Below are 21,758 nucleotides of genomic sequence, written 5' to 3' on the forward strand. Positions count from 1 at the left end.
AATTTAGAAAATATTAACTTAATTTTTCAGCGAGCATAAACTTAGAGCAGTCCACACCTCAGGTATTAACCTAGGTCGAGGCTAGGAAACTCCACGCCGGACTAAACAGAAAGCGGCCGGTCAACGTTGGTTACCGTTACCGGCATGTTACTGTGGTGTAAAAGAGAGAGGTTATTGTGTGGGCGTGGCACGACACGACTATCGTCCGATTCTGTCCTCTGATAGACATGCGTTGGATAACGAGGTTTCTACCAATGGCTTGCAGATGCGACGCGTGCTTTGGGCGGTCGGTCGCTCACTGTGCACGTTCTCTGCGAGGGCAGGGGAACGGAACACGATTCTGCGTCGCTGGGAATCCCGTCCCGTCGGAGGAGACTCGGGGGGTTGACAAATGACAAGCGGCCCGCCACGAACGAGCATCTTCTTCGGCCGCAGCAGCTGCTTCGGGCCGAAAAGATTGACCTTTTTTTTGTGTGTGTATGTGCGTGTGGACAGAACTTGTTCTTCGTCTTCCTCCTCCGTCTTCTTGGCAGCAGCTGCAAATGGAGATCACAAGTTGGCAGAAGCGGAAGGGGGCGCAGCGTGCGGTCACACTCGACAAGCCACAGGACGCAAGGATCGATCCAAATGCCACTAGCAGTGGGCCTCGTCTGGTGCTCGTCCTATTCAGATCTCTGGAACACTGGGCATCTGAATAACCTGAAGCAGTCACGTTTGTCGCGAGATGAATCGGCCGAAACCGACGCAACAGCTAGCGACGCTTTTTTGCACTCCCAGCCTATTCCTACCACGGTTTGCAAGCTGATCTCTGCAGGAAGGGACCGCGCATCTGCACCATCGGAGATGAGAGCTGCTCCCTCTAGTAATGCACGGCTGTCACACTACCAGAACAGAGAAGATGCAGAGCTGGAAAGAGGTTTGTGCTGAAGCTGAGAACTCAATTCTGTCAGAATGGATTAGCAGTGTAGCTCAAGGAACAGAAAACGATTATGCTAAAGCTGGTAGCAAAGAACCGATTCCGTCAGAATGGAACAACAAACAATGAACCACAGACTCAAATCAATCATCGGCCATGACGCAAACAAGCAACACGGATACATGTTGTAGCACAGGAATCAAAGTTTTTAGTGTATATATAATATACCGGAGACAATACAACAAACTCAGGTAGAAATACAAGAACGTATCTGATCATGTTTTTTTTTCCAGCAGAAGACTACCGAGGTAGAAGAACATTGAAAGAAAACACGAGGCTGGACTCCACCCGAAGTCTGCCAGCCAAACATTGGCCTCTACCAAAATCTCGAAACTACACATCGTATCTACCCGAGAGGAGAATTTCTTTGCAGGAGTATGAATTGTGATTACAACCCACCAGAGTTACAGGCCAAAAGGGGTCAACTACATAACAAAAGTGTTGTATGATCCACCGGGGGGTTTTCTTTTCGCAGAAGCAGCAGCATGTCTTTGTTTGCACCTACTTATGAAGAGCAGCACCCTCTCTTCGTGTTGGCAGATGGGTCTGCGATGTTGATGGTGGTTCCTTGACCTGGAGGCCCACTGCCTGCTGCCTCTTGGGCTGCAAGTGCCTTCTTGCTTATGATTTGGTGAATATCAGAGAGGACGGTCTGGAACGCCTTCTCGACATTGAGCGCTTCGAGGGCGGATGTCTCGAGGAAGGATAGGCCTTCCTTCTCTGCCAATGCCTGCCCGTCTTCCTCTGCAACCGACCTCAGGTGGTTCAGGTCGGACTTGTTACCAACCATCATGATCACAATGTTGGAGTCGGCGTGGTCGCGGAGCTCACGAAGCCACCTCTGTATGTTTTCGAATGTCTGCTTCTTCGTGATGTCGTAGACTAGAAGTGCACCCACAGCTCCTCTGTAGTACGCACTTGTGATTGCACGGTACCTCTCTTGCCCAGCAGTATCCCATATTTGGGCTTTGATGGTTTTCCCTTCAACCTGTGTAATTCAGTTCCAAACTTATACATCAAAACATTAAAAATAAATTAAAATAACAGTAAATCAGTACAGAAGGGGAAAAGAATAATATAACAATACAACCAAACAATACTCAAACTTTATTGTATATGTATTTAATTAATCAAAGGACAAGTCTTCAGAAAACATACCATGTTATACATGGGTATGGCCTGTTTTTTTAAGTAACATGATAAATCTACTAAAAGGTAAACAACACAATCATGAACTCAGGATATCCATACGACACACAATTCCTTGTTCTGAAAATTGAAATATTCCTGACATAAATCCATACACTTACACACTCTCAGCAAGTTGCTCGTTCTCACACCAGGTTGAACAAACCATTTGTAACCCATGGACCATGGTAAAGGTGATAGTTTCATCTTGCATGTATGATTTGCAATCACAGATGACAAACACAATGCTTGTGTATGCCCATCACAATATACCAGACAAATATCAGTGAAATCAAACACAGTATATAGCAGAACTACAACTAAAACAGCAGTATACAAACATTTTTCCAATTAGGGTTAAACCATGCTGGTAAAGTTGAATACAGAGTTTAAACCAAATTTGTAGAGTTATTAAAGCTTAAAACAGTAGTAGACAATCGGCACTAGTGTATGCCGAACTTGTTTTATAATGAGACAAAACAACCAAATAAAAAGTGACACACAAAACAGACATACCAAGCAGCAAAATATGCGCCATTAGATGGAATTAAACTGGCAAGCTGAGAAACCTCCAAACTGAAGGGCACATATCAGCAACATGCATGAACTCAATACAACCATCTGCCTTTTTTTTCCTTTTCGGTATTTGTTAGTGGTACTATTGTACTGTTAACTTTTCGGTATTTGTTAGTGGTACTATTGTACTGTTAACTCACAACCATTGATTGACACTATATTAACTGAAGTGTTGTTGTACTAGTTTCCTAGCCGAGAACGTAAAAATCTGTTCCACCAACAATAATTCGTTGTTTTCTTCTCTGTGTGTTATCTAATATTAAAGACCCAAAATTTCTCCCCACTTTTTCTTGGTATGGCCTCTCCTAACTAACTTTGTGAATGTGGAAACGTTCTCTGTTTGTTTGGCTGCAACCCTCTCGTTTAATATATCCAGATGCAGAGCTTCTTGAGGTAACCTGGATAGATAGGAATTCGGATCCAAATAAATCCCTTCAATCATGAACCTTAATAGAAATCCTAAACTAAATAGAAAAGGATGTATCTGTATCTTTCTTATACCTATTTTACCTACGCTTTTTTCGTTTATGTGTACTCATTGATCTGGATCTTTTTTTCCTGTTTCATTGTTCGTTCCACGTACGTTTTTGCCTATTTTTTACGTCTTTTTTCGTTGTTCCAATCTTTAGCATCCGTTTTGATTCGTGTTGTTCAACCGTGGATCTTTTTGGGGGTTTTTTGTCGAACACGCAGGAGAGCTGTGTATCATTGTATTAAGAAATGGGGGAAAGACCCCGGAACAAACATTACATAGAGAAAACACCAACACAGAACACACAAACACGCACACAAGAAAACCCCACCCAGCCAGAGCAGGGGCAGAGCGCCTGTCAGGTGGCAGACACCCCAACACTAACGACAAAGAAACTATCCCACACGGCTTTGAGCTTGGAGGAAGGAAACCCCCTTAGCTCCAGCCAAGAACCACAGAAGAGCTTCCTCCCTGGCCAACCGAACGGCTTCTGGGCTTTTTTGTTTTTATTTTTCTGATTTTTGTTTCACTGGTTCTTTTCCGTTTTAGGCATAATAACCAATTACATGCTCTGATGGAATTCTTTGACCAGAGCCAAAAATTTTCTTTAGTCACCACAAGTCCAAATCTGAGTCAGACGGCTGCACCCCACGCCGCATGTATATGGCATATAAGTACCTCTGTTGGAGCAATACACCCAAAACTTAGCTCACCTAGATGTAGCAGCAGGGTTCCTTCATCTTCATGCTCGCGTGCACATGTATCATACGAGGTGCTCCGTGCTCGCACATCCTGCAGGCGAAGTTGTTGTGCTGCTTGGTGATGCTGCCGACGAGCGGCGCGAGCAGCCAAGCACCCTCCCTCATGACAATGAACGATGCAATAAGGTTGCACTTCACCAGCTGACCGGCGAACATCAGTTTGTCGTACCCATAAGTCTGCATCTGTGAAACCCCGAGCTTGCTCCAGTTCAAGACATGCACAGATAGTTGAAGATCATCAAGAACGGGTTGTGGCCTCCGGTACAGCCTTCAGCTCGACTTAGGCACTCCTCGGCCATCCGATGCTTGGCCTCCGGACCATGCAGATGAGCCGGCCACCTTCTCCGCTGACGCCCGCACCTTCACGGGAAAGATGGCTTTGCCATAGTAGCCCGGCTCCAGCTTTAGCGTGTGGGATAAGCTGGCGAAGGAGCAGATCCTAGTGTCGGCATCGACGGGGCATGGATAAATTTTAAATAGATAGGACATGACCTCATGGGCACGCCAGCTGAGAGCAGCACGCTGATCACTCGATCGGCATCACATAAGGCCCAGTTTACACTGCACAGCAGTAGACTTCTCTTTTTAAAAGTTGTTTATCTAATTTGTTGGTTAATTATCAATATGATGAATCGATTTACGAATGACAGTAAAGGTAAATTAAGTAAAGATAAGCATAGCTGCTCCTACTTGGGTACTTCACCCCACCTTAGTTAATGTAGCACTGCCCATTGTTGGCCAGCGCGGTGTCGTCGCAACCTGCAGGTGCTCTTGAGCTGTTGGACTTGTCATGCCCTCGAGATCCCCCAGGATGGCATCCCGGTTCCAGAATTTGACGTCATTACTGCTGCTAGTGCTACCCTTGCCTTAACCACTATGGTGTCGTGAGACGAGCCCATAAAGTTGTCATGTTTTATATTACATTCTATACAACGACATACATCGTATGTCCCAAACTATAGGTTGTTTTGGCTTTTCTAGATACATCAAGCATCTAGCCACATAATATGCCGTGTTCATTCCAGCTAAGCAGGTTTTTTTGGTGATACTAGTGGAAAATGTGTGGTTAAAACTTTTGTAATTTTAGTTGATTCCAAACAATGAAATTCGGATTCGTCCGTTGTGGAAAAGGATACACTATTTGTCTAGTTACATAACAGAAGTTGTGTATTTACAAATGTCAAAACGACTTATAAACTAGAACGTTCTTCAAATCATTGCGGGTGGGTTTACCTGCAGGGTGCGGGTGGCGAACTCGACGCCGATGGTGGACTTGGACTCGAGGCAGAACTCGTTGCGGGTGAATCGGGAGAGGATGTTGGACTTGCCGACGCCGGAGTCGCCGATGAGCACGATCTTGAAGAGGTAGTCGTACTCGTTGTCCATACGGTGCGCCATCGCCGGGCGACCGCCGCCCGCCGCCGCGGATCCTGCTCCTGCAGCAGTCACACGCCACCGAGATCCACACAGTAAGAAGCCGTGGCGATGACGCGCCGCAGCGCGGATCGGTCGGGTCGCGGAATGGGGGGAGGGGCTGCGGCGATTCGCGCGTTGCGTACCTCGGATTCGACCGGAGGCTCGTGGAGGGATCGGAGGCCGATGGAGGTGGCTGCGACGGGCCGACGATGACGAGAGACGGAGAGGGGGTACGATAGGCGAATGGAACGGAAACGGAAGGGGACGCGGGCGTAAACAGCGCAGCACGGTGAGGGGAAGGGGAAGCGGAAGGTTCGTGACTTGGTGTTCGCTCGTTTATACTGTGCGCTCCCAACGGCCGATTCGAACACCTCCGTTGTCGTCAGACAAAATAAAGTTCAAATAAAACTACGAGCCCTTGTGTCATAATTTTGGAGCTTTGGTGTTTTTTGACGCGTAAAAGCATCACCACGTTCTCTGTCGGGTGAGGATGATTCCACAGTCTGAGAATAGAAAATGGTAGACAAATAAATAAAAGAATTCTCACATGTTTGCATGTTACTAGCGGTTTGAACCACCGTACCTGTACTTAAAATTTTTGTTGTTGTTGTTGTAAAAGACAAGATCTGCATGCTAGTGGTTGGTACAATGGTGGTTGACGAGGTCGTGCATGCGACCCAAAACCATGTGCCACTCGCAATTTTTTTAGAACAGTATTACTTTCAACTCTGAAATGGTCCAGCTTTCTAGTTGAACTGCAACTTCAACAGTTTGGGCAGATTTGAGCCGTCCGTTTGACCATGGCCGTGGATGGGGATGTTATGTTACCCTTGCTTTGCCTCTTCTAGACGCACGTACAATCTGTGGCCCAGAAGTATGTACTTGCCCTGAAAAGCCCGACATGAATAACCTGCAGAAAGTTGATTGTGATTTGCCCTGAGGGCCGACGAGAATTACCTGCAAAAAAAACATCTGAAAATCTGCAAGCAAACTGCATCACTTTATTTGCTCCAGCATCGCCCCAATAGCTTGCAACCGTACGCATCCCGCATCCCTGCTTAAAGAGTCCATAACATCCTCGTACCTTTCAGACACTACTCCGAACAACGAAAAATTCAGACGCTAGCAATCCTCTGGTTCAGTAACACAAGCCACAGCCTACACATCTTAAGGCTTACTCGGTTACGTCTCGATCGAAGGGGATTAGAGGGAATTAAATCCTTCGCTAGTCAAAATTAAATAGAACGTAACCTTCCTCAATCCCCTTCGATCTAGACACAACCGAACAAGCCCTTAAAAAGCATTTTCAAGGAATTTGGTAACTGAAACCAAACAGCGGAACTTGATTCTAGATAAAAGCATTGGGAAACTATGCCCTCAGTCGTTGTGTAGGGCCAATGCAAGTCGCACCATACAACGATCTAGAGACATATCGGTTGTCAGATCTTGTTGAGCAAGAGGATCCAATGCTATCGTCTGGGGAGTGGAGACCAGCAGACCCAAAACACAGGGCAGTTTAATTATTAACCTGCTGAACTGTAATGAAAGTCTTCTGATGCCCTACAAGATAAGCACAGGTAAAATAACTTAGGGCTCACATTATACCATCAGCTAGACTGAGCCCTTCAAATATTAGGGGCCGAACAACAAAACCAGATCACAAAAACAACTCATGCTACCCTATACATAATTTTTTTTTTCGTGAACGCGCAGGAGAGCTGCGCATCATTAAATTAAGAGAAGAAACAGTCCAAAATGGACCAAAGTACAATGGCACAAAAGGCCAAACACAAGACCACCAAAACCTGACCAAACACAAGACCACTAATACATGCTACGCACAGGAATGCAGCTGCCCTCTGCACAGGACAGCAGCACAAGTGTCAGCAGGCCGCACACCCACACAACTTCTCTTCACTAAGCCCCCAATAGAACCCTTGATCTGAAAATTGCAGCACCAGGACCCAAAGCCTCAAGATGTCTAGCACCGGCAAGCCTCCAACACTCAAACTCATCCAGAAAAACTGATTTTATTCCCTGAAAAGAAGGCCTGACGTCATCAAAAACCGCCTTATTACGATGCAGCCATAAACACCAAGCCCCCAAGATGATGATACTGTTAAAGCCTCTTCTTTTGGATTTGTGCACTTGCTTACACACCTTCTCCCACCAGTCAGCAAAATTGGACTCATTAGAGGCAGGAGAAAGATTAGCCAGCCCCAAGGAAGAGAGAATGTAGAACCAAAATTGCCGCGCAAAAATGCAAGTGCAAAGGAGGTGTTGGATATTCTCCGAATCTTGATCACATAAAGGACAAACCTCAGGATAAGCCAACCCTCTTTTCTGCAGTCTATCAGCTGTCCAACATTTATTTCTTATTGCCAACCAAAGAAAAAATTTGCATTTGGGTGGAGCCCAAGTCTTCCATAACCTCTTCCATGGTTCGAAGGTAATCGAACCCATGAAAAATGCCCTATAACACGACTTCGAAGAGAACTGACCAGAGGAAGAATGAATCCACACATGTCGATCCGCCTCCTGAGTGAGCACCACTCCCCTTAAAGCATCCCAAAGGCTAAGATATTGCTGCAGCCCAAGCAAACTAAGAGGGGTCTCAATGTCACTGATCCACTGCCAATTCTGAAGAGCATGGGCCACCGATCTAGAAGAAATAGCTCGTTTCCCAACATTAGCCACAACAGCAGGGGCAAAATCTTGGATACAAGACCCATCCAACCACCGATCTGTCCAAAATAAAGTATTATGCCCATTACCAACCAGAGAAACAATAGAAGCAGTAAAGAATCTCTTGACAATTTGTTGAATAGGCAAGTCCAAACCAGACCACGGCTTGGTAGGATCAGTTTTTTCTAGCCATAGCCATTTAGCTTGCAGCGCCCAACTCTGGTACAGCAGGTTAGAAATCCCAAGCCCACCGAGATCCAAAGGCCTTGTAACAATGTCCCACGACACAAGGCAATTGCCACCATTTACCTCCTTTCTTCCTTTCCAAATAAATCCTCTCCGAATCTTATCTATAGAATTAATCACCCACTTGGGGATTTTCATTGCAATGAGAAGGTAGATCGGGATGGCTGAAAGCACAAAGCGCACCATAGTTGTCCTGCCAGCGAAACTAAGCAACCGAGCCTTCCAATTAGGAAGTCGGTCTGCAACTTTCTCGACCCAAACCATGAGATCAGATTTTCTGAGCTTTTTATCTGAAAGTGGCAGTCCCAAATAAGTGCAAGGAAAGGAGGAAGCAGTGCACTGAAGAGTATTGCAGCCCATCTGTACCGCCTGCTCATTACACCTGATTGGGATAACAAAACTTTTTTGCAAATTAGATACCAATCCCGTGGCTGAACCAAAGCAGTCCAAAATCGTTTTGACACATTGAAAATCTTCCTCAAAAGGTTGAACAAAAAGGACCACATCATCAGCATAAATGGACAGTCTGTTACGGATATTAGCACCCTCCAAGCTGTGCAGCAGCCCCCTATTTTCAGCCAGGTTAAACAGACTGTTGAGAATATCCATAACCAATACGAACAACATTGGAGAGAGAGGATCACCCTGGCGAAGCCCTCTCCGGTGCCTAATAGGAATTCCAGGAGACCCATTCAAAAGCACTTGCGTAGAAGAAGAGGCCAGAATATTGGAGATCATATTTCGCCACACAGGACCAAACCCAAGATATGAAAGCACTTCAAGCAAGAAGGCCCAAGAGACCGAGTCAAATGCTTTGGAGATATCCAGCTTCAAGAGCAAACTAGAGACTCTCTTCTTGTGGAGAGATTTAATTGAATGCTGCACCAACATAAAGTTATCGTGAATCGATCGGCCTCTCACAAAGGCACTCTGATTAGATGCCACCAACTCCTGCAGATAGGGTCCCAATCTATTAGCAAGCATTTTGGTGACCAATTTAGCAAAACTATGAATTAAGCTAATTGGTATAAAATCTTTTGCAGACAAGGCATCAACTTTCTTAGGGAGAAGAGTTAAATAAGCTGAATTCAGCATCCCCAACATGTGAGTATTCCCTTGATGGAGTGAATTAATGGCAGCCAACAGATCTGATTTAATAATATGCCAACAACATTTGTAGAATTTTCCAGTAAACCCATCAGGACCAGGAGCCTTATCAGCAGGGAGAGCACCAATAGTGTCGCGAACCTCCTCCTCAGAGAAAGGTGCCTCCAGGGAACTCAAATCAATTGCAACTCTGTGGCAAGCAGCGAGGTTAAGAGAAAACGGTCTCTGGATATTAGAACCCAAAAGAATGGAGAAAAAATCGTCCAGAACCTCCTGCATTTGTTCATGGCTGGTGACAGTCCTCCCATCATTCTCCAAATGGGAAATAAAATTTCTCTTTTTGCGGAAGCGAGCCTGTAGATGAAAAAATTTTGTGTTGGCATCTCCATCTCTCAAGTAGTGCAACCGGGAACGCAAGCGTGCAACTGTCCTTTCTAAAGAAGCAAGAACAAGGCAGTGCTGTTTCAATTTCTGCAGCAACCATCGCTCATCTGAGGATAACGGCCTGCTGTCCTGCGCCATCTCCAACCTGTGCAGCACCCCACGAGCCAGTCCCAGCTGAGAATTGACATTTCCAACCGCACTATGACCCCAGGACTGCAACCTCCGCGCCAATCTTTTAAGCTTCAATGACACCCTCTCCAGAGGGCAAGAAGACTGAACCGGTTGATCCCAGGAAGCAGCAACCTCCTCCAAAAAACCCGGGAGTTTAGGCCAAAAATTCTCAAAATGAAACCTACGCCTCCCCCTAAGATCCGCATTGAGTTTAAGAATTAGAGGACAGTGGTCAGAAATTTCAGAGGCACTGCTGTAAAGAAAACAATCAGGGAAAGCCTCCTCCCAACAGGTAGAGCAAAAAACATGGTCCAGCTTAACTAGGGTGGGAACCGCCCGCTGATTTGACCAAGTAAATCTTCTACCATTCAAGGGAATCTCCTTCAAATCGAAGGAGCCAATAAGGCCTCTGAAATTGCCCAAAGAAGACCTGTTAATATTAGAATTATTCTTGTCTTCTGACTTGTAAATCTGATTAAAATCACCAGCTACTATCCACGGACCCACACAAGTATTTCTAATATCTCTTAATTCTTGGAGAAAAGCAGATTTCAAACTGTCTTGATGAGGTCCATATACCCCAGTGAACCACCAAAGAGGACCATCCGCACTTTGCAACTGAACTGAAACAGAATTGTTTTTGATAACTGAGGCAGCTGAGACAAACGAACCATCACGCCAAGCGATTAAAATACCTCCTCTGGACCCATGGGCGGGATTAAAAACAAAATTACTGAACCCGGACCCAAGAATAGTAAGAATGTTAAAATCTGAGACAGAATCCAATTTGGTTTCCTGAAGACAAACAACATCAGGTTTAAGGCTTACAACCACAGACTTGACAAAATCTCTCTTAGCACGACTGTTGAGACCCCTGACATTCCACACCAAAAAACAGCCCGGCTCCATGGAAAATAGTAAAACAAGCAACCAAGACGGGGACAGAACCAGCTCAGGCCTGCACCACCTGGGGCACCTCCCAACCAAACAGAGCTGCCAGGGCAGCAATATGATCGTTGGACAGGGCAGCATCAAACAAGCTAGCATACTTCCTAGCATCTTGGAAAGAAATATTTTCCTGCTCATCACAGAAACCCAAAAATCTGCACACTTTAGCAGCGGATTCAGAGCCCAACTCAGGGGGAAACTTCGCAACCCTCCTGCTACGCCGTGGCTTGAAATTGCTTGGTATTGTCTTTCTGCGCTTAGCAATCAGAGGAGGAGTAGGCAACAGCTGAGACGTCGGCAACACGAGATCGTTTCTGAATTCCAGCAATTGGGGTGATATCACCGATTCCTCAACCACCAGTGTCTTCTTCCTTCTGGAATAGACCTTGAAGCATCGCGGCTTGGTACTTAACCAGCAATTCAGCGAAGGTCCCGACCTCCCAAGCAGATTGATGAAAGAACTAGAAGCAACTTGTATGTCTGCAGTGCACAAATTGGAATCAACAGCAGCCAGGGCACTCGGGAGAATTGCAGCATCAACTGGATCAGCGGACCCAGGCGCCGTCAACTCTACAACCGCAGCACCAGGAATAAATGGTACAGCAGACCCATCCAAGCCATTTGGGAGAATTGTAGCATCAACTGGTCCAGCAGGCCCAGGAGCCAACAACTCTTCAACCGAAGCACATGGGAAAAATTCTGCATCAACAGGGGCAACAGACCCAGGCACAGCCAACTCATTAGCCAATACAACCGGGGGTAATGCGTCCTCGACAGGTTCAGCAGCCGACGAAGAAGAGGTTCGCGGCCCAAGCCTCGAAAGCACCGAGGGCCGAGCTGTAAGATCATGCCCAACAATGCGCCGCCTCTGCTGAAACTGATCCCTGTCATCTTCATCTTCGACAACAGGAGGCAATACCTCAGACATGTCCCCTGCCGGCCAATCACCAGGAGTAATCACCCTCACAGAAATGGGATAAACCAAAGTGCGAGGGACAATGGATCCATCCTCCCCAACAACAAGAGGTTCCTGAACATGTAGATCAATTACCGCCGGCAGGCTATCCGGAGAGAAACACCACGCTCTGAGCTTGAGAACAGCCATATCCATACTGTCTATTGAATCTGGGTGAAGTCCCTGAACCATGCACAGACCATCCAACAGGAGCTCAGCAGTTCCAACCCCCCAGAGGTGAGCAGGGACCCCTTCCAACTCGATATCCATAAGCAGAGGCAGGCTGCCCCCCCCAGAGGCCAAGGCATGACGAGACCAACGCCTGAGGTGCAGTCGGACGGGGGGAACGAAAAGCGACTGCCCAACACTAATGGCACGCGAAGCCAGCTCCTCCGAGGGGAAGAAGACAAGGAATGAGTTCGACGCAGCACGTCGTAGGTGGAGCGCGTCAGCTTCAAGCGAAACCCTTGAGGCGAGCTGCTCCAACACCACCGCGGCGCAATCAGAGCTCCCTGGCCCAAGAACAGAGACGACTAGCACTCGACGAAGGTCAGCCTCGGCATGATCAACCTCCCTGGAGCGACGAAGGAACTTCACAACACGAGCAGGCCCTCTAGGCGAATGAATAGACACCTCCTGACCAGAAACAGCACCGGCAACCTTCCTCCTCCTCTGTCCACGACGAGTACGCTTCTTCAGCACACCAGGAAGGACTGCCTCCATTGCACCAAGGGGAGCCGTCACCGAAGAGGACTCCCTGGAGACCGGACGCCACACCTGGGCACGTCCAGACAGAGAAGCGGCCCCCCTACTGACTGGGCGCCACACCCGAGCAGGTCGAGAGGGGGACAGGGGCGACCGCCGGGAAGGGCACGAGAGCGCCCGATGACCAGGCCGCCGGCAGGAGAAGCAGCGAACTAAACCCTGGCACGCAGCAGCACGATGGGAAGAGGAGAAGCAATTGAAGCATTTCCCGCGCAAGTCGACAGGGACAGGTCTTGGCAGGGGCTTTGAAGTTCCAGCAGTGGCACGTCGAGTCCGGCGACCTTCCACTCTTATCCAGCCATCGCCATCAACCACCTCGGCGGCGCCACCAGAAGCTGGAACATCAGCAGCCAGCAACACCTCCCTGTAAGAACGCCTGGACGCGCCGCGAACCAGAGCAACCGCCGAAGAATGGCCGCCCTCGTCACTCCAACGCTGGGCCTTCGAACGCCCGCCAGGGCAGGGGAGAGGAGAAACGGCAGCAGCGGCCGACGCCGGGGAAGAAAGTGCAGTGGCCGCCGGCCTCGGAATGAGAACCGGCGTGGGGCTGGTAGAGGAAGAGACAGAGACAGGGGCGTCGGCCAAGGCAGGGAGGCGAACGACAGGTGGAGGGAGCCGAGGAGGCGGGAGGGGAAGCGTCATCCCGCCCCAAGATCGTCTCCTGGCTTCAGGGTGCTTCTTCCCTATACATAATCAGTTGCGAGAGAGAATGATGCCCTCTATGCAACCTCCATCATTTAACCATCCCGTGAAAAAGTCGTTATCTTTTCATGCATTACTTTACTTGACAGCATAATGGCAGTAATGACATTCAAGTGTTCAACTTTGAAAAAGCAATGGGCAATGGCATAGAACAGATGGTAAATTATTCTGTCAGCTAATGGAACATGTTACTGTAGGATTTCTTATATCAGACACAAATTCAAAGCATGATTCATGCCTTTTTTTAACGAGCCCTGGGAAACTCGTCTGGACCAGGCAGCGCGCGTTCATAGGCATTCAGATCCAAGGGCCTGGGGTGGACTGACCTGCCTGGATGAGTGCTCCCAAGGCAGGGTGCCAAATTTTGGCTACTATAGAAACAATAACAGATATATCTACATACAATTTTCTATGTGGATAGAATATCTGCTTCTTGGATACTCTACCAAATCGCACCCACAACCAAGAGAATTTCAGGAGTAGATTAATTGGTCTAGCTACATTAAGGTTATATGGGATGGATAACATCATTCATCACCCGTGTCCATTTTCTACAATAAGTTATCCTACAGAGAATTTTGAAGCAAAACATAAATACTTCAGGTTTGTTTTTCCAAGCACTGTTCCTGCTTCAGAAGGGCTGGTGCAACCCACAATGCCATCACCATGGGTTTTAAGTTGTTGCCTAGGCATCTAGTCGCGAAGTCTAGGCGTCAGCACACAATTTTCTGTCTGAAAGAGGACGATGAAGTAGGGCGTGGGAGTTTCGCGCGCTGGGGAGATCAACTGGAGTTGTGTGCTAGCAGGAAATTGCACGACTACAATCCCCGCAATCATTCTTCACCGTCTCCTGTGCGCCAATACACATAGCAGGGAGAAGGGGGCAAACCTAGTATTTGGCAGCGCAAGGCCAGAAGCCAGCTGCTACAGACCATTTTGGTCCATCGATTCATGCCTGATGCCTCCCTTGTCCCTCCTTTGACTCATTCCTCCCTCTCTCCACCGATTTATGCCTTCAATTCGTGCATCCATCCTTAGCATCCTCTTCTCCACCAATTGACGCCTTCAGTTCGTGCATTATTCCTCATCTCGACCAATTTGCACCTCTGATTCACGCATCCTTCCTCTGCCCCCCACCAATTCCCATCCCCATTAGCATGTTGTCACAATCTCATGGGCACACATGTATCTCTCTCTCTCTCATACACCTCCCTCTTATGGTTGTTGCTTGAACGTTGCATTGCCCCTCCAGCTTGTGTCTGCTCTGCTGTGATGCACCTGCTTGTGCCTGGATGTGAAGTTGTGAACTGCTCCGCCTGCTTGTCCTAGACTGCTAGTGCTAGGTGCCCAGCAGTCCAGCACTTGTGTTTTGTGCTCTGCAAGTTTGCTGCTGCATAGCCATAGATCCAGAGTGCTTCACTGCTATGGGTGAATGTGTGCCTGTGCTTTACTGCCTTTAGTTAGTTTGTTCATTTTTAGCTGATTACAGTTTACAGATTGTGATATATGTCTCTGTGTTCTGTGACAGCTCACAGCTACATCAACAAGTTCGTTCATGCTGCTCCACTGTAGGTTGGAATGTATGTGTGGTGTTCCCTCACCACAAGCTTAGGTGTCTGGAAGGGGGTGGGTCACCTCGCCTTACGCCATCATAACCATGCCTGTCACTAATGATTAATGTTGTTTTGTACTGTCATCTTTTTTATTCAGATAACAACTTGACATCAATTTGCATTTTTGTGGTACTTGAAACATCCAGATAGCTGTTCAGGATTAACAAGAATTGATAGGTCAGGCTAATTGTATAGTTTTCTTTTACTGAAGTTTAATAACAATGACACCCTTTTGCTCTAGATGCTATTTTTTCAGTGTCAACAACAAACACCTAGGAAGATCTTGGTCATTTTAAATTGGTATGTTAAGTAAGGACGTGGTTTGGGCTGCACCCTCCATGTTGTTACACGGAGAGCTAAGGGAAAAATTATAATGAGCATACCAGGTAAGAATAGCAAGGAAAAGTTGGATGAATGTCTGATATAAAGCACTCAATACAAAAATGCAGAACAAATTAAACGCAGCCGCTAACTCTTAGATTGCTTCTTCATTATAAACAAAACTAAGCCATTTTGTGTTAGCTTGAGCATCTGAATTTGCTATATTGACAGCCCCTTAGCGCGCACCGACTCGAGGCGTTGCATCAAACGCTTCGAGGGCAAATAAGCAAAATGGAAAACCAGACCACACCAGGACGATCGGAACGCGAGGAGCTTACCAGAGGCTATGGCGCAGTGGCAGCAGCACCCTCCGCGGCGGCGGCTGCCGGCTTCAGAGCCGGCGGCGGTGGCTGGTGGTGGGAGACGACGAGCGGGGGTCTGGGCGCGCGCCTCTCCGCCTCGGCCTGCTTGCGCGCGTTGTACATCTCCTCGGTCTCGACGGCGACGAGGCGCTTCACCTGGGTGAGCATCCCGAGCAGCGACGGCGTGGTGCGGTGCTCGACGGTGCGGTGGCAGCGGCGGAGGCGCATGGCCTCGAGCGTGCGGCGGTGGAGGCGGCGCGTGCCCGGTAGGCCCCGCACCAGCGTGATGTACAGCCGGGGACTCCACGCCACCGGCACCCGCGACTTGAACGCGTTGAACGCGCTTCCGCTCATCTCCGCGCCTCCCCCCTCTTCCGGCGATCTCCTTCCGCTCGTGGTGTGGAGGCTGCGGCCGCTGGATGCCTAAACCTAGGCGAGGACTGGCGACCCGAGACTGAGAGGGTTGGGCCGGTTGACTCTGAGGTCCACCAGCTTGAACCTTGAAGGCGATCATCACATGGGCCAAGGAGGCTGCCGAGATAGAGGGCTATCGGCCTGTTTGGTGGGATATGTCCACAATTTTGGCATTCAGCTGTGACCTGTTTGCTTCATCATTGATGTTTTTTTTAACAAGTGCTTGATTATTGATGTTACTTTAACTCTTGGCATGCACAATGCTGCTTATATGATTGCTATCCATCGTAATTCTAATATCGAAGAACCACCTCCATTCACAAACACAATGGTGGCCCTAATGGGATACGACTATACGAGGAAACATACAAGTATTGAAAGTAGCATTAAGAGTGAAAAAAGTGTTTTCCATTGGATAACCGTAGAATCCACTGTGCAATGATGTTTAATGTCTACTAGTTAGTTTCCATATATTACTATGTTGTTTCTATGTATGATAGAAGTAGACCCTATTTGTATTTTGAAATTGTTAGTATATTATAGATTATGATGTCTATCATTTATGTAATGGGAACGCATATGAACTACAGTGGTAGATACTGAGCTCTTTCCACTCACCACGGTTTGATCCCCGTCACTCCCATTTTTTTGCTCGCCGCGGGAGAAGCCCCTAGCTGACACGCGCGCTTGGGAGAATTCAAATTTGCTGGCATAAGATTCTATATTGTTCTCGTCTTTATAGATTGTAGCTGCAGCAGTCCAAACAGTCGGATTTAATTCGAAGCGAACAACTCTGCAACTATAATCCATAGAATCAAAATATTGTAGAAAAAACAGAAGCCGGTGGATTAAAGCCACATTGACGGGTTGATTAAGATGTGCAGTTTGCGACTGCTAATCCGTAGGATGATGCAGGAGAAGAGACCAGTTATATATAGATTATGACGTGACAGCGCCGGCCTAAACGACTGCGTTGGCAGTTTATGGTGCTGTACCGGACTCATAGGAGTGCGATCTCTGCGAATTCAGGAAATTAACAAAACAACAGTGCTCAGTGTCAGTATCTCACTGCAGAGTATGCAATGATTGCACATCAACCAGCATTAGTTTACTCTAAAATAGCACTGGAGCTCAATAGTTTATAATCTACAGAAAGAGTACTGGCGCAGTTCTGTTTTCATTTTATCAATCTATCCCGGTTCCCGACCCAATTTACATCCAGCAATACCAAGCAATTTCTCCACTCCTTTCGAAATAGTTTACGCTGAGCTCTGCAAGATTCAAAGCTCACCACAACAGAAGTAGGAGAAACAGCCCTCTTGGGCGGCGTGGCATTGCCAACAAAATCACAGTCCAAAGCCATTTTTTCTGCTCTCAGTTACCAGCACCAGCAAGGATCAGAAGGACGGGAAGAATTTGTTGAGGTTGAACGGGAGGGAGTAGAACTCCTCGCTGCGCGGGTCGGTCTTGAAGGACCTGAACCTGTCCCAGAAATGGTGGCCCCGGTCCTTCCTCGCGACGCCATCGCGCCTGTGCAGGGTGTTGTCCAGAAAATACGCCACCGCCCCGCCAACAAGCGCCTTCGAGGAAAACACCACGTTGATCATATCGTTGAACTGGACATGATGAGCACAATGAAAAAGTAACATCTCTTAGTCTGCAGTTCTGAGCTCTCGGTGTGCCAAATGAGCAGTAAAGCCTAACTAGGAGGTGACTTCAGAAGCACACGACACCAGAAAACAATGTCACAGAAACCATGATGTCTATAGACTTTAAACTATGATGCAATGCAGTGGTATCAAACTTCATTGTGCAAGATGTCGTGTGCGAAACAAACACCCGGGGTATAGAAATATATATCAGCGCAACTCAGATGTGTTTTACGCTAGATCTTACCCATCTTGCACGCGTGTGCACTGGACCAAAGCCCGCGACGGAAGTGTATTCGTTGAAATACTGTGGCACCGACAGACCCATAAACAAGGAGAATCCCAGGATGAACTTTGTTCGGAAGCTGTTCAGGTTGCAGAACTGTAGGAACCCAACACCTGCCATACCTGTTTGTACACGAGAACGCATATCCTTTTTTTATGATTCAACGATCCTATACAAAATAAAGGGATGCAAAAGTGTAAGATTTGCTTCTTGCTACATACCAACATATGCGAAGAGAAGACAGTATACAGCTGCGATAACTGGGCCGGGAATTGATGCGAAAACAGCCCCGAATTTACCTATAATAAAGGCATCACAAACAAAAAAACATTGCCATTACAGATGGTTGATTCTCATTAGAAGTGCATGAGCATGGTATGAATTGGTTCAGTTGTATCTGTCCAGATAACGAGCTTAAACAATCCAGTATTAAAGTATTACGAGCCAAAAATTAGTTGCATACATGGTCACATAAAAGCATGAGCCATACCAAGGATTGAGAAGAATATCATAAATCCAGCAGAAATCTGCACAACACGTCTACTACCAACGCGTGTCAAAGCGAGCAGCCCAGCATTTTCGCTGTTCCATAACAATGTTCAAAATCAGACAAATGTTGTATAGCATTCAGACCACATGATCACACACACTGCAAAAAGTAGCTGCAGCAGTTATCTAACGATCTACTTACACAGATACAGTGGTTCCATTGGCAGTTCCAAATAATCCACCCAGCAAAATGCCAACTCCCTGGAATGGCACATAGAAAGATTAGTTAGATATAAGGCAGTTAGATGATCAATGTCATTCAAAATTTCCAGATACACTAGCTGCAAACTAAGGAATTTGGACGATACCTGCCACCCGATGCCACGGCTCATGACGGAAGGAGGGCATGGTGTTGCGCTGGCATACCGTGAAACAGCGATAAATGCACCGGTGGACTGCACAGGAGTATTAGCTTCAATAAAGATGCTCATGCAGTCCCATTTAGGACTAGGATAACAAAGCTGCAACAAATGTCATTGGTTTATTCAAATAACATACCTCCACAAGAGCAACAAAAGAAGCTGCCATCATAGCAAAGGCTTCACCAGCATCAAAGGTTGGAGCTCCCCACTGAAACGGATAGGGTACACTTATCCTGCAAATTGTAGGTCAATAATCTATCAACCCAGTAGCCAAGTAGGGTCTTTGCAGGATTGTTACATTCTGAACAAGCACTCATAACATATAAAAGCTCTCAGTCTTCTTTGGCTGGGAAAGAAAGAACACTCAAAAGGGCTGCATTATATTACCATGGAGCGCCCCCAACAAGCCCAGATCGATCAGTGCGGCAGTGGAATTGGGTCTTGGGAGCAGCATTCTTATAGGCACCGCCGACCGTCAGGAAGAAGGCGTAAAGCCAGATGAGGACGACGGACATTATGACAGCAAACCGCTCAAAGGCAGTACTCAGCAAGGGGACCAAATGTGGTACGTACTGCAAAAGAGAAACAGGAATTGCACATTCTTCTCAATGATCCAGCAGCAACCGTTTTGGTTGAAATCACACACAGTAGGAATTCCTGATGCATCCCACTACCTGAGAAAGTGCAACCAGCAGTAAAATCTGTGGAAGACCGATCTCTACACATTTGGCAACCTGCAGGGTAAAGTAAATTCATGTTACTATCTCACTGTTCCTTAGTACATCATGCCGCTGCCGGGGTGCGAGCTGCCCACGGCCGCCGGGGCACGGGGCGAGCACGGCCGCTGCCGCGCGGGGCTGCGGATGATGCCGCGAGGATGCCCCAGGGATGCGCGGTTCCATGGAAGACGATGAGCAAAGGAAAAAAAAATCCTCTCCTGTGAAAAGGTGTGGAAAAAAATGCAAGAAAACAGTTTGACCGGTGAAGCTAAGCTGTACGGGGCCTTACACTTGGAAACCCCAGTTCATAGAGGCCGAATCCGACGAGGGCGACCAAGGGAGCAGCAGACAGCGGGCTCAGCAGCCTGCAGCAGGAGTTAGCAGAGGCAGATGGGGTCGTCGACGACGACAAAAAACACCGGGACCTGAACACACGAGGAGGGCCGAGAGCGGGAGACGAACCTGACGACAATGCGCCAAAGGCCACTGAAGCCAATGATGATTTGGAGGGTGGAGGCCACAATGAGCGCGCCTTGCGTGCCCCGCATGATGCGCACGAATTTCTGCAGCCAGCGAAGAGATTAGTCGGCAAGCCAGACAGTCGGAACTTGGAACTGGAAGCGGGCAGGACAGCAAGGCGCGCCTCGTGGGGATCGGCAATGCCGCTGTAGCGGCCGGCGAGGATGATGGAGATGGTGGGCGCGACGAAGGTGTAGGAGCCACCCATGACGGCGGGGAGGCGCGTGCCGAGGAAGCTCTGGATCAGCGTGTTGATCCCGGCCACGAACAGCAGCGTCTGCACCACCCGCGCCTTCTCCTCCTGCGCGAGAGAGAAAAAAGATGGAAAGCGGCGAGCTTTCGCGTCAGGCTGCGGGCACCGGGCACTGGCGGCGGACGCGCGCACACACACTCGTATAGAGAGAGAGAAAAAAAAATGGAAAGTCGGGGAGGAACGTACATTGCCGCCGCCCATCTGGGGGACGAGCGCGGTGGGGATGATGACGGTGGTGCCGAGCATGACGAGGTAGTGCTGGAAGCCGAGGAGGACGGCCTCCGCTGCATTGCAAACAAACAGAGGAGACGGCGTGAGTCTCGAGCCCACGAGAGAGATCCGAGAAGCAAGGCGCGCAGGCAGCGGCGGCAAGGACAGTGGACAGAAAGGCGGAGGAGGTAATGGAGAAGGAAGGGCGTACGCCATGGGGGCGGGCTGGTGAGGCAGTAGGAGACGGAGGGCAGCTGGTCCCTGACGGCGTGCGGCTGCAGCTCCTCCTGCTTCGGCGCCGGCGCCGCCATCTCAGGAGCTGTACTGTACTTTTGCGTTCGCTCTTGTTGCTCCTTCTCCCTCCTCCCCTCTCTCTCTCTCTCTCTCTCTCTCTCTCTCTCTCTCTCTCTCTCTCTCTCTCTTCTCTCCGATTGACGGGAACTGAGGGAGCTAGCGGGGAGTGCGAGGCTGCGAGCTACAGAACGCCCTCGTGGCGACGCGCGATTTGAAGCAGCCGGTCTGCCGGTGCGGTGCCGATGCGTGGGTGGGGAGGCGCAGGCGCAGGCACGAGGCAGCGCACCAACGGCAGGGGCAGGGCACTGATGATTCCGCGCCGCGGTGACTCACACGCACGCCGCGGCTGCCACTGCCACGCACATCCAACGGCTCCCCCGCGGCCTAGGCCGAGCAGTAATGTTCTCTTCCACCGTCCGGCGGCCGAGCACAGGCACCCGCGTCAAACCGGGTCTCCACCCCGTCGTCGTCGTCCTGCCATATCCACGTGATCCTTCACCAGTTTCTCTGCACCCCGTACGCAGCCGCCCGCCGGGCGTACTGGAACTGGAGCAGCGGTGGTTGCCTTGCCTCCGGCAGGCATCCGCGCGCGTAGGTGCCGAGTTATTACGGCCATAATTTCCACGCGGCCACGCCTGACATCCTGTGGTACGGGTAGGGATGTAATCGAATCGAATACGGACGGATATCACAGAAATCATATTTGTTTTTATATTTTTATTCGGATTCGAATTTGAATACAGATAGCTCCGGATACGAATACGAATACGGATATTCTCGGATACAAATACGGATAGCTGTGTGTCGAATACAGAACTAGTCAGTAACGAATTTTTTGTCGGATATCATGTAATA

General features: G+C 48.5%; 3 protein-coding genes across 3 annotated transcripts; all 3 read right to left on the reverse strand.

The window, feature by feature from the left end:
• Positions 1-1,111: 1,111 nt before the first annotated feature.
• On the reverse strand, positions 1,112-5,679 carry LOC100216670 (Ras-related protein RABA2c). The gene is made up of 3 exons (NM_001143079.1): positions 5,533-5,679; positions 5,207-5,409; positions 1,112-1,964 (listed from the first exon to the last, which is right to left on the reverse strand). The coding sequence occupies exons 2-3, from the start codon at positions 5,369-5,371 to the stop codon at positions 1,482-1,484; spliced, it is 648 nt and encodes a 215-aa protein (NP_001136551.1). The 5' UTR covers positions 5,372-5,409; positions 5,533-5,679; the 3' UTR covers positions 1,112-1,481.
• A 1,033-nt stretch (positions 5,680-6,712) lies between these two features.
• On the reverse strand, positions 6,713-16,122 carry LOC100280558 (uncharacterized). The gene is made up of 2 exons (NM_001153477.1): positions 15,625-16,122; positions 6,713-6,949 (listed from the first exon to the last, which is right to left on the reverse strand). Exon 1 carries the CDS (start codon positions 16,000-16,002, stop codon positions 15,631-15,633), a length of 372 nt encoding a protein of 123 aa, NP_001146949.1. The 5' UTR covers positions 16,003-16,122; the 3' UTR covers positions 6,713-6,949; positions 15,625-15,630.
• Positions 16,123-17,169: 1,047 nt separating this feature from the next.
• Positions 17,170-21,281, reverse strand: LOC100284030 (permease I). Its single transcript, NM_001156928.2, is given in 14 exon segments — positions 17,170-17,678; positions 17,959-18,119; positions 18,219-18,296; positions 18,488-18,579; positions 18,689-18,747; positions 18,855-18,941; positions 19,045-19,141; positions 19,296-19,480; positions 19,583-19,642; positions 19,917-19,992; positions 20,090-20,190; positions 20,271-20,447; positions 20,586-20,683; positions 20,821-21,281. Coding segments are annotated over 14 exon segments (1,590 nt in total). The 5' UTR covers positions 20,921-21,281; the 3' UTR covers positions 17,170-17,459.
• Positions 21,282-21,758: the final 477 nt, after the last annotated feature.

This window comes from Zea mays, chromosome 1 (genome assembly GCF_902167145.1).
Source record: "Zea mays cultivar B73 chromosome 1, Zm-B73-REFERENCE-NAM-5.0, whole genome shotgun sequence".
NCBI lineage: Eukaryota > Viridiplantae > Streptophyta > Magnoliopsida > Poales > Poaceae > Zea > Zea mays.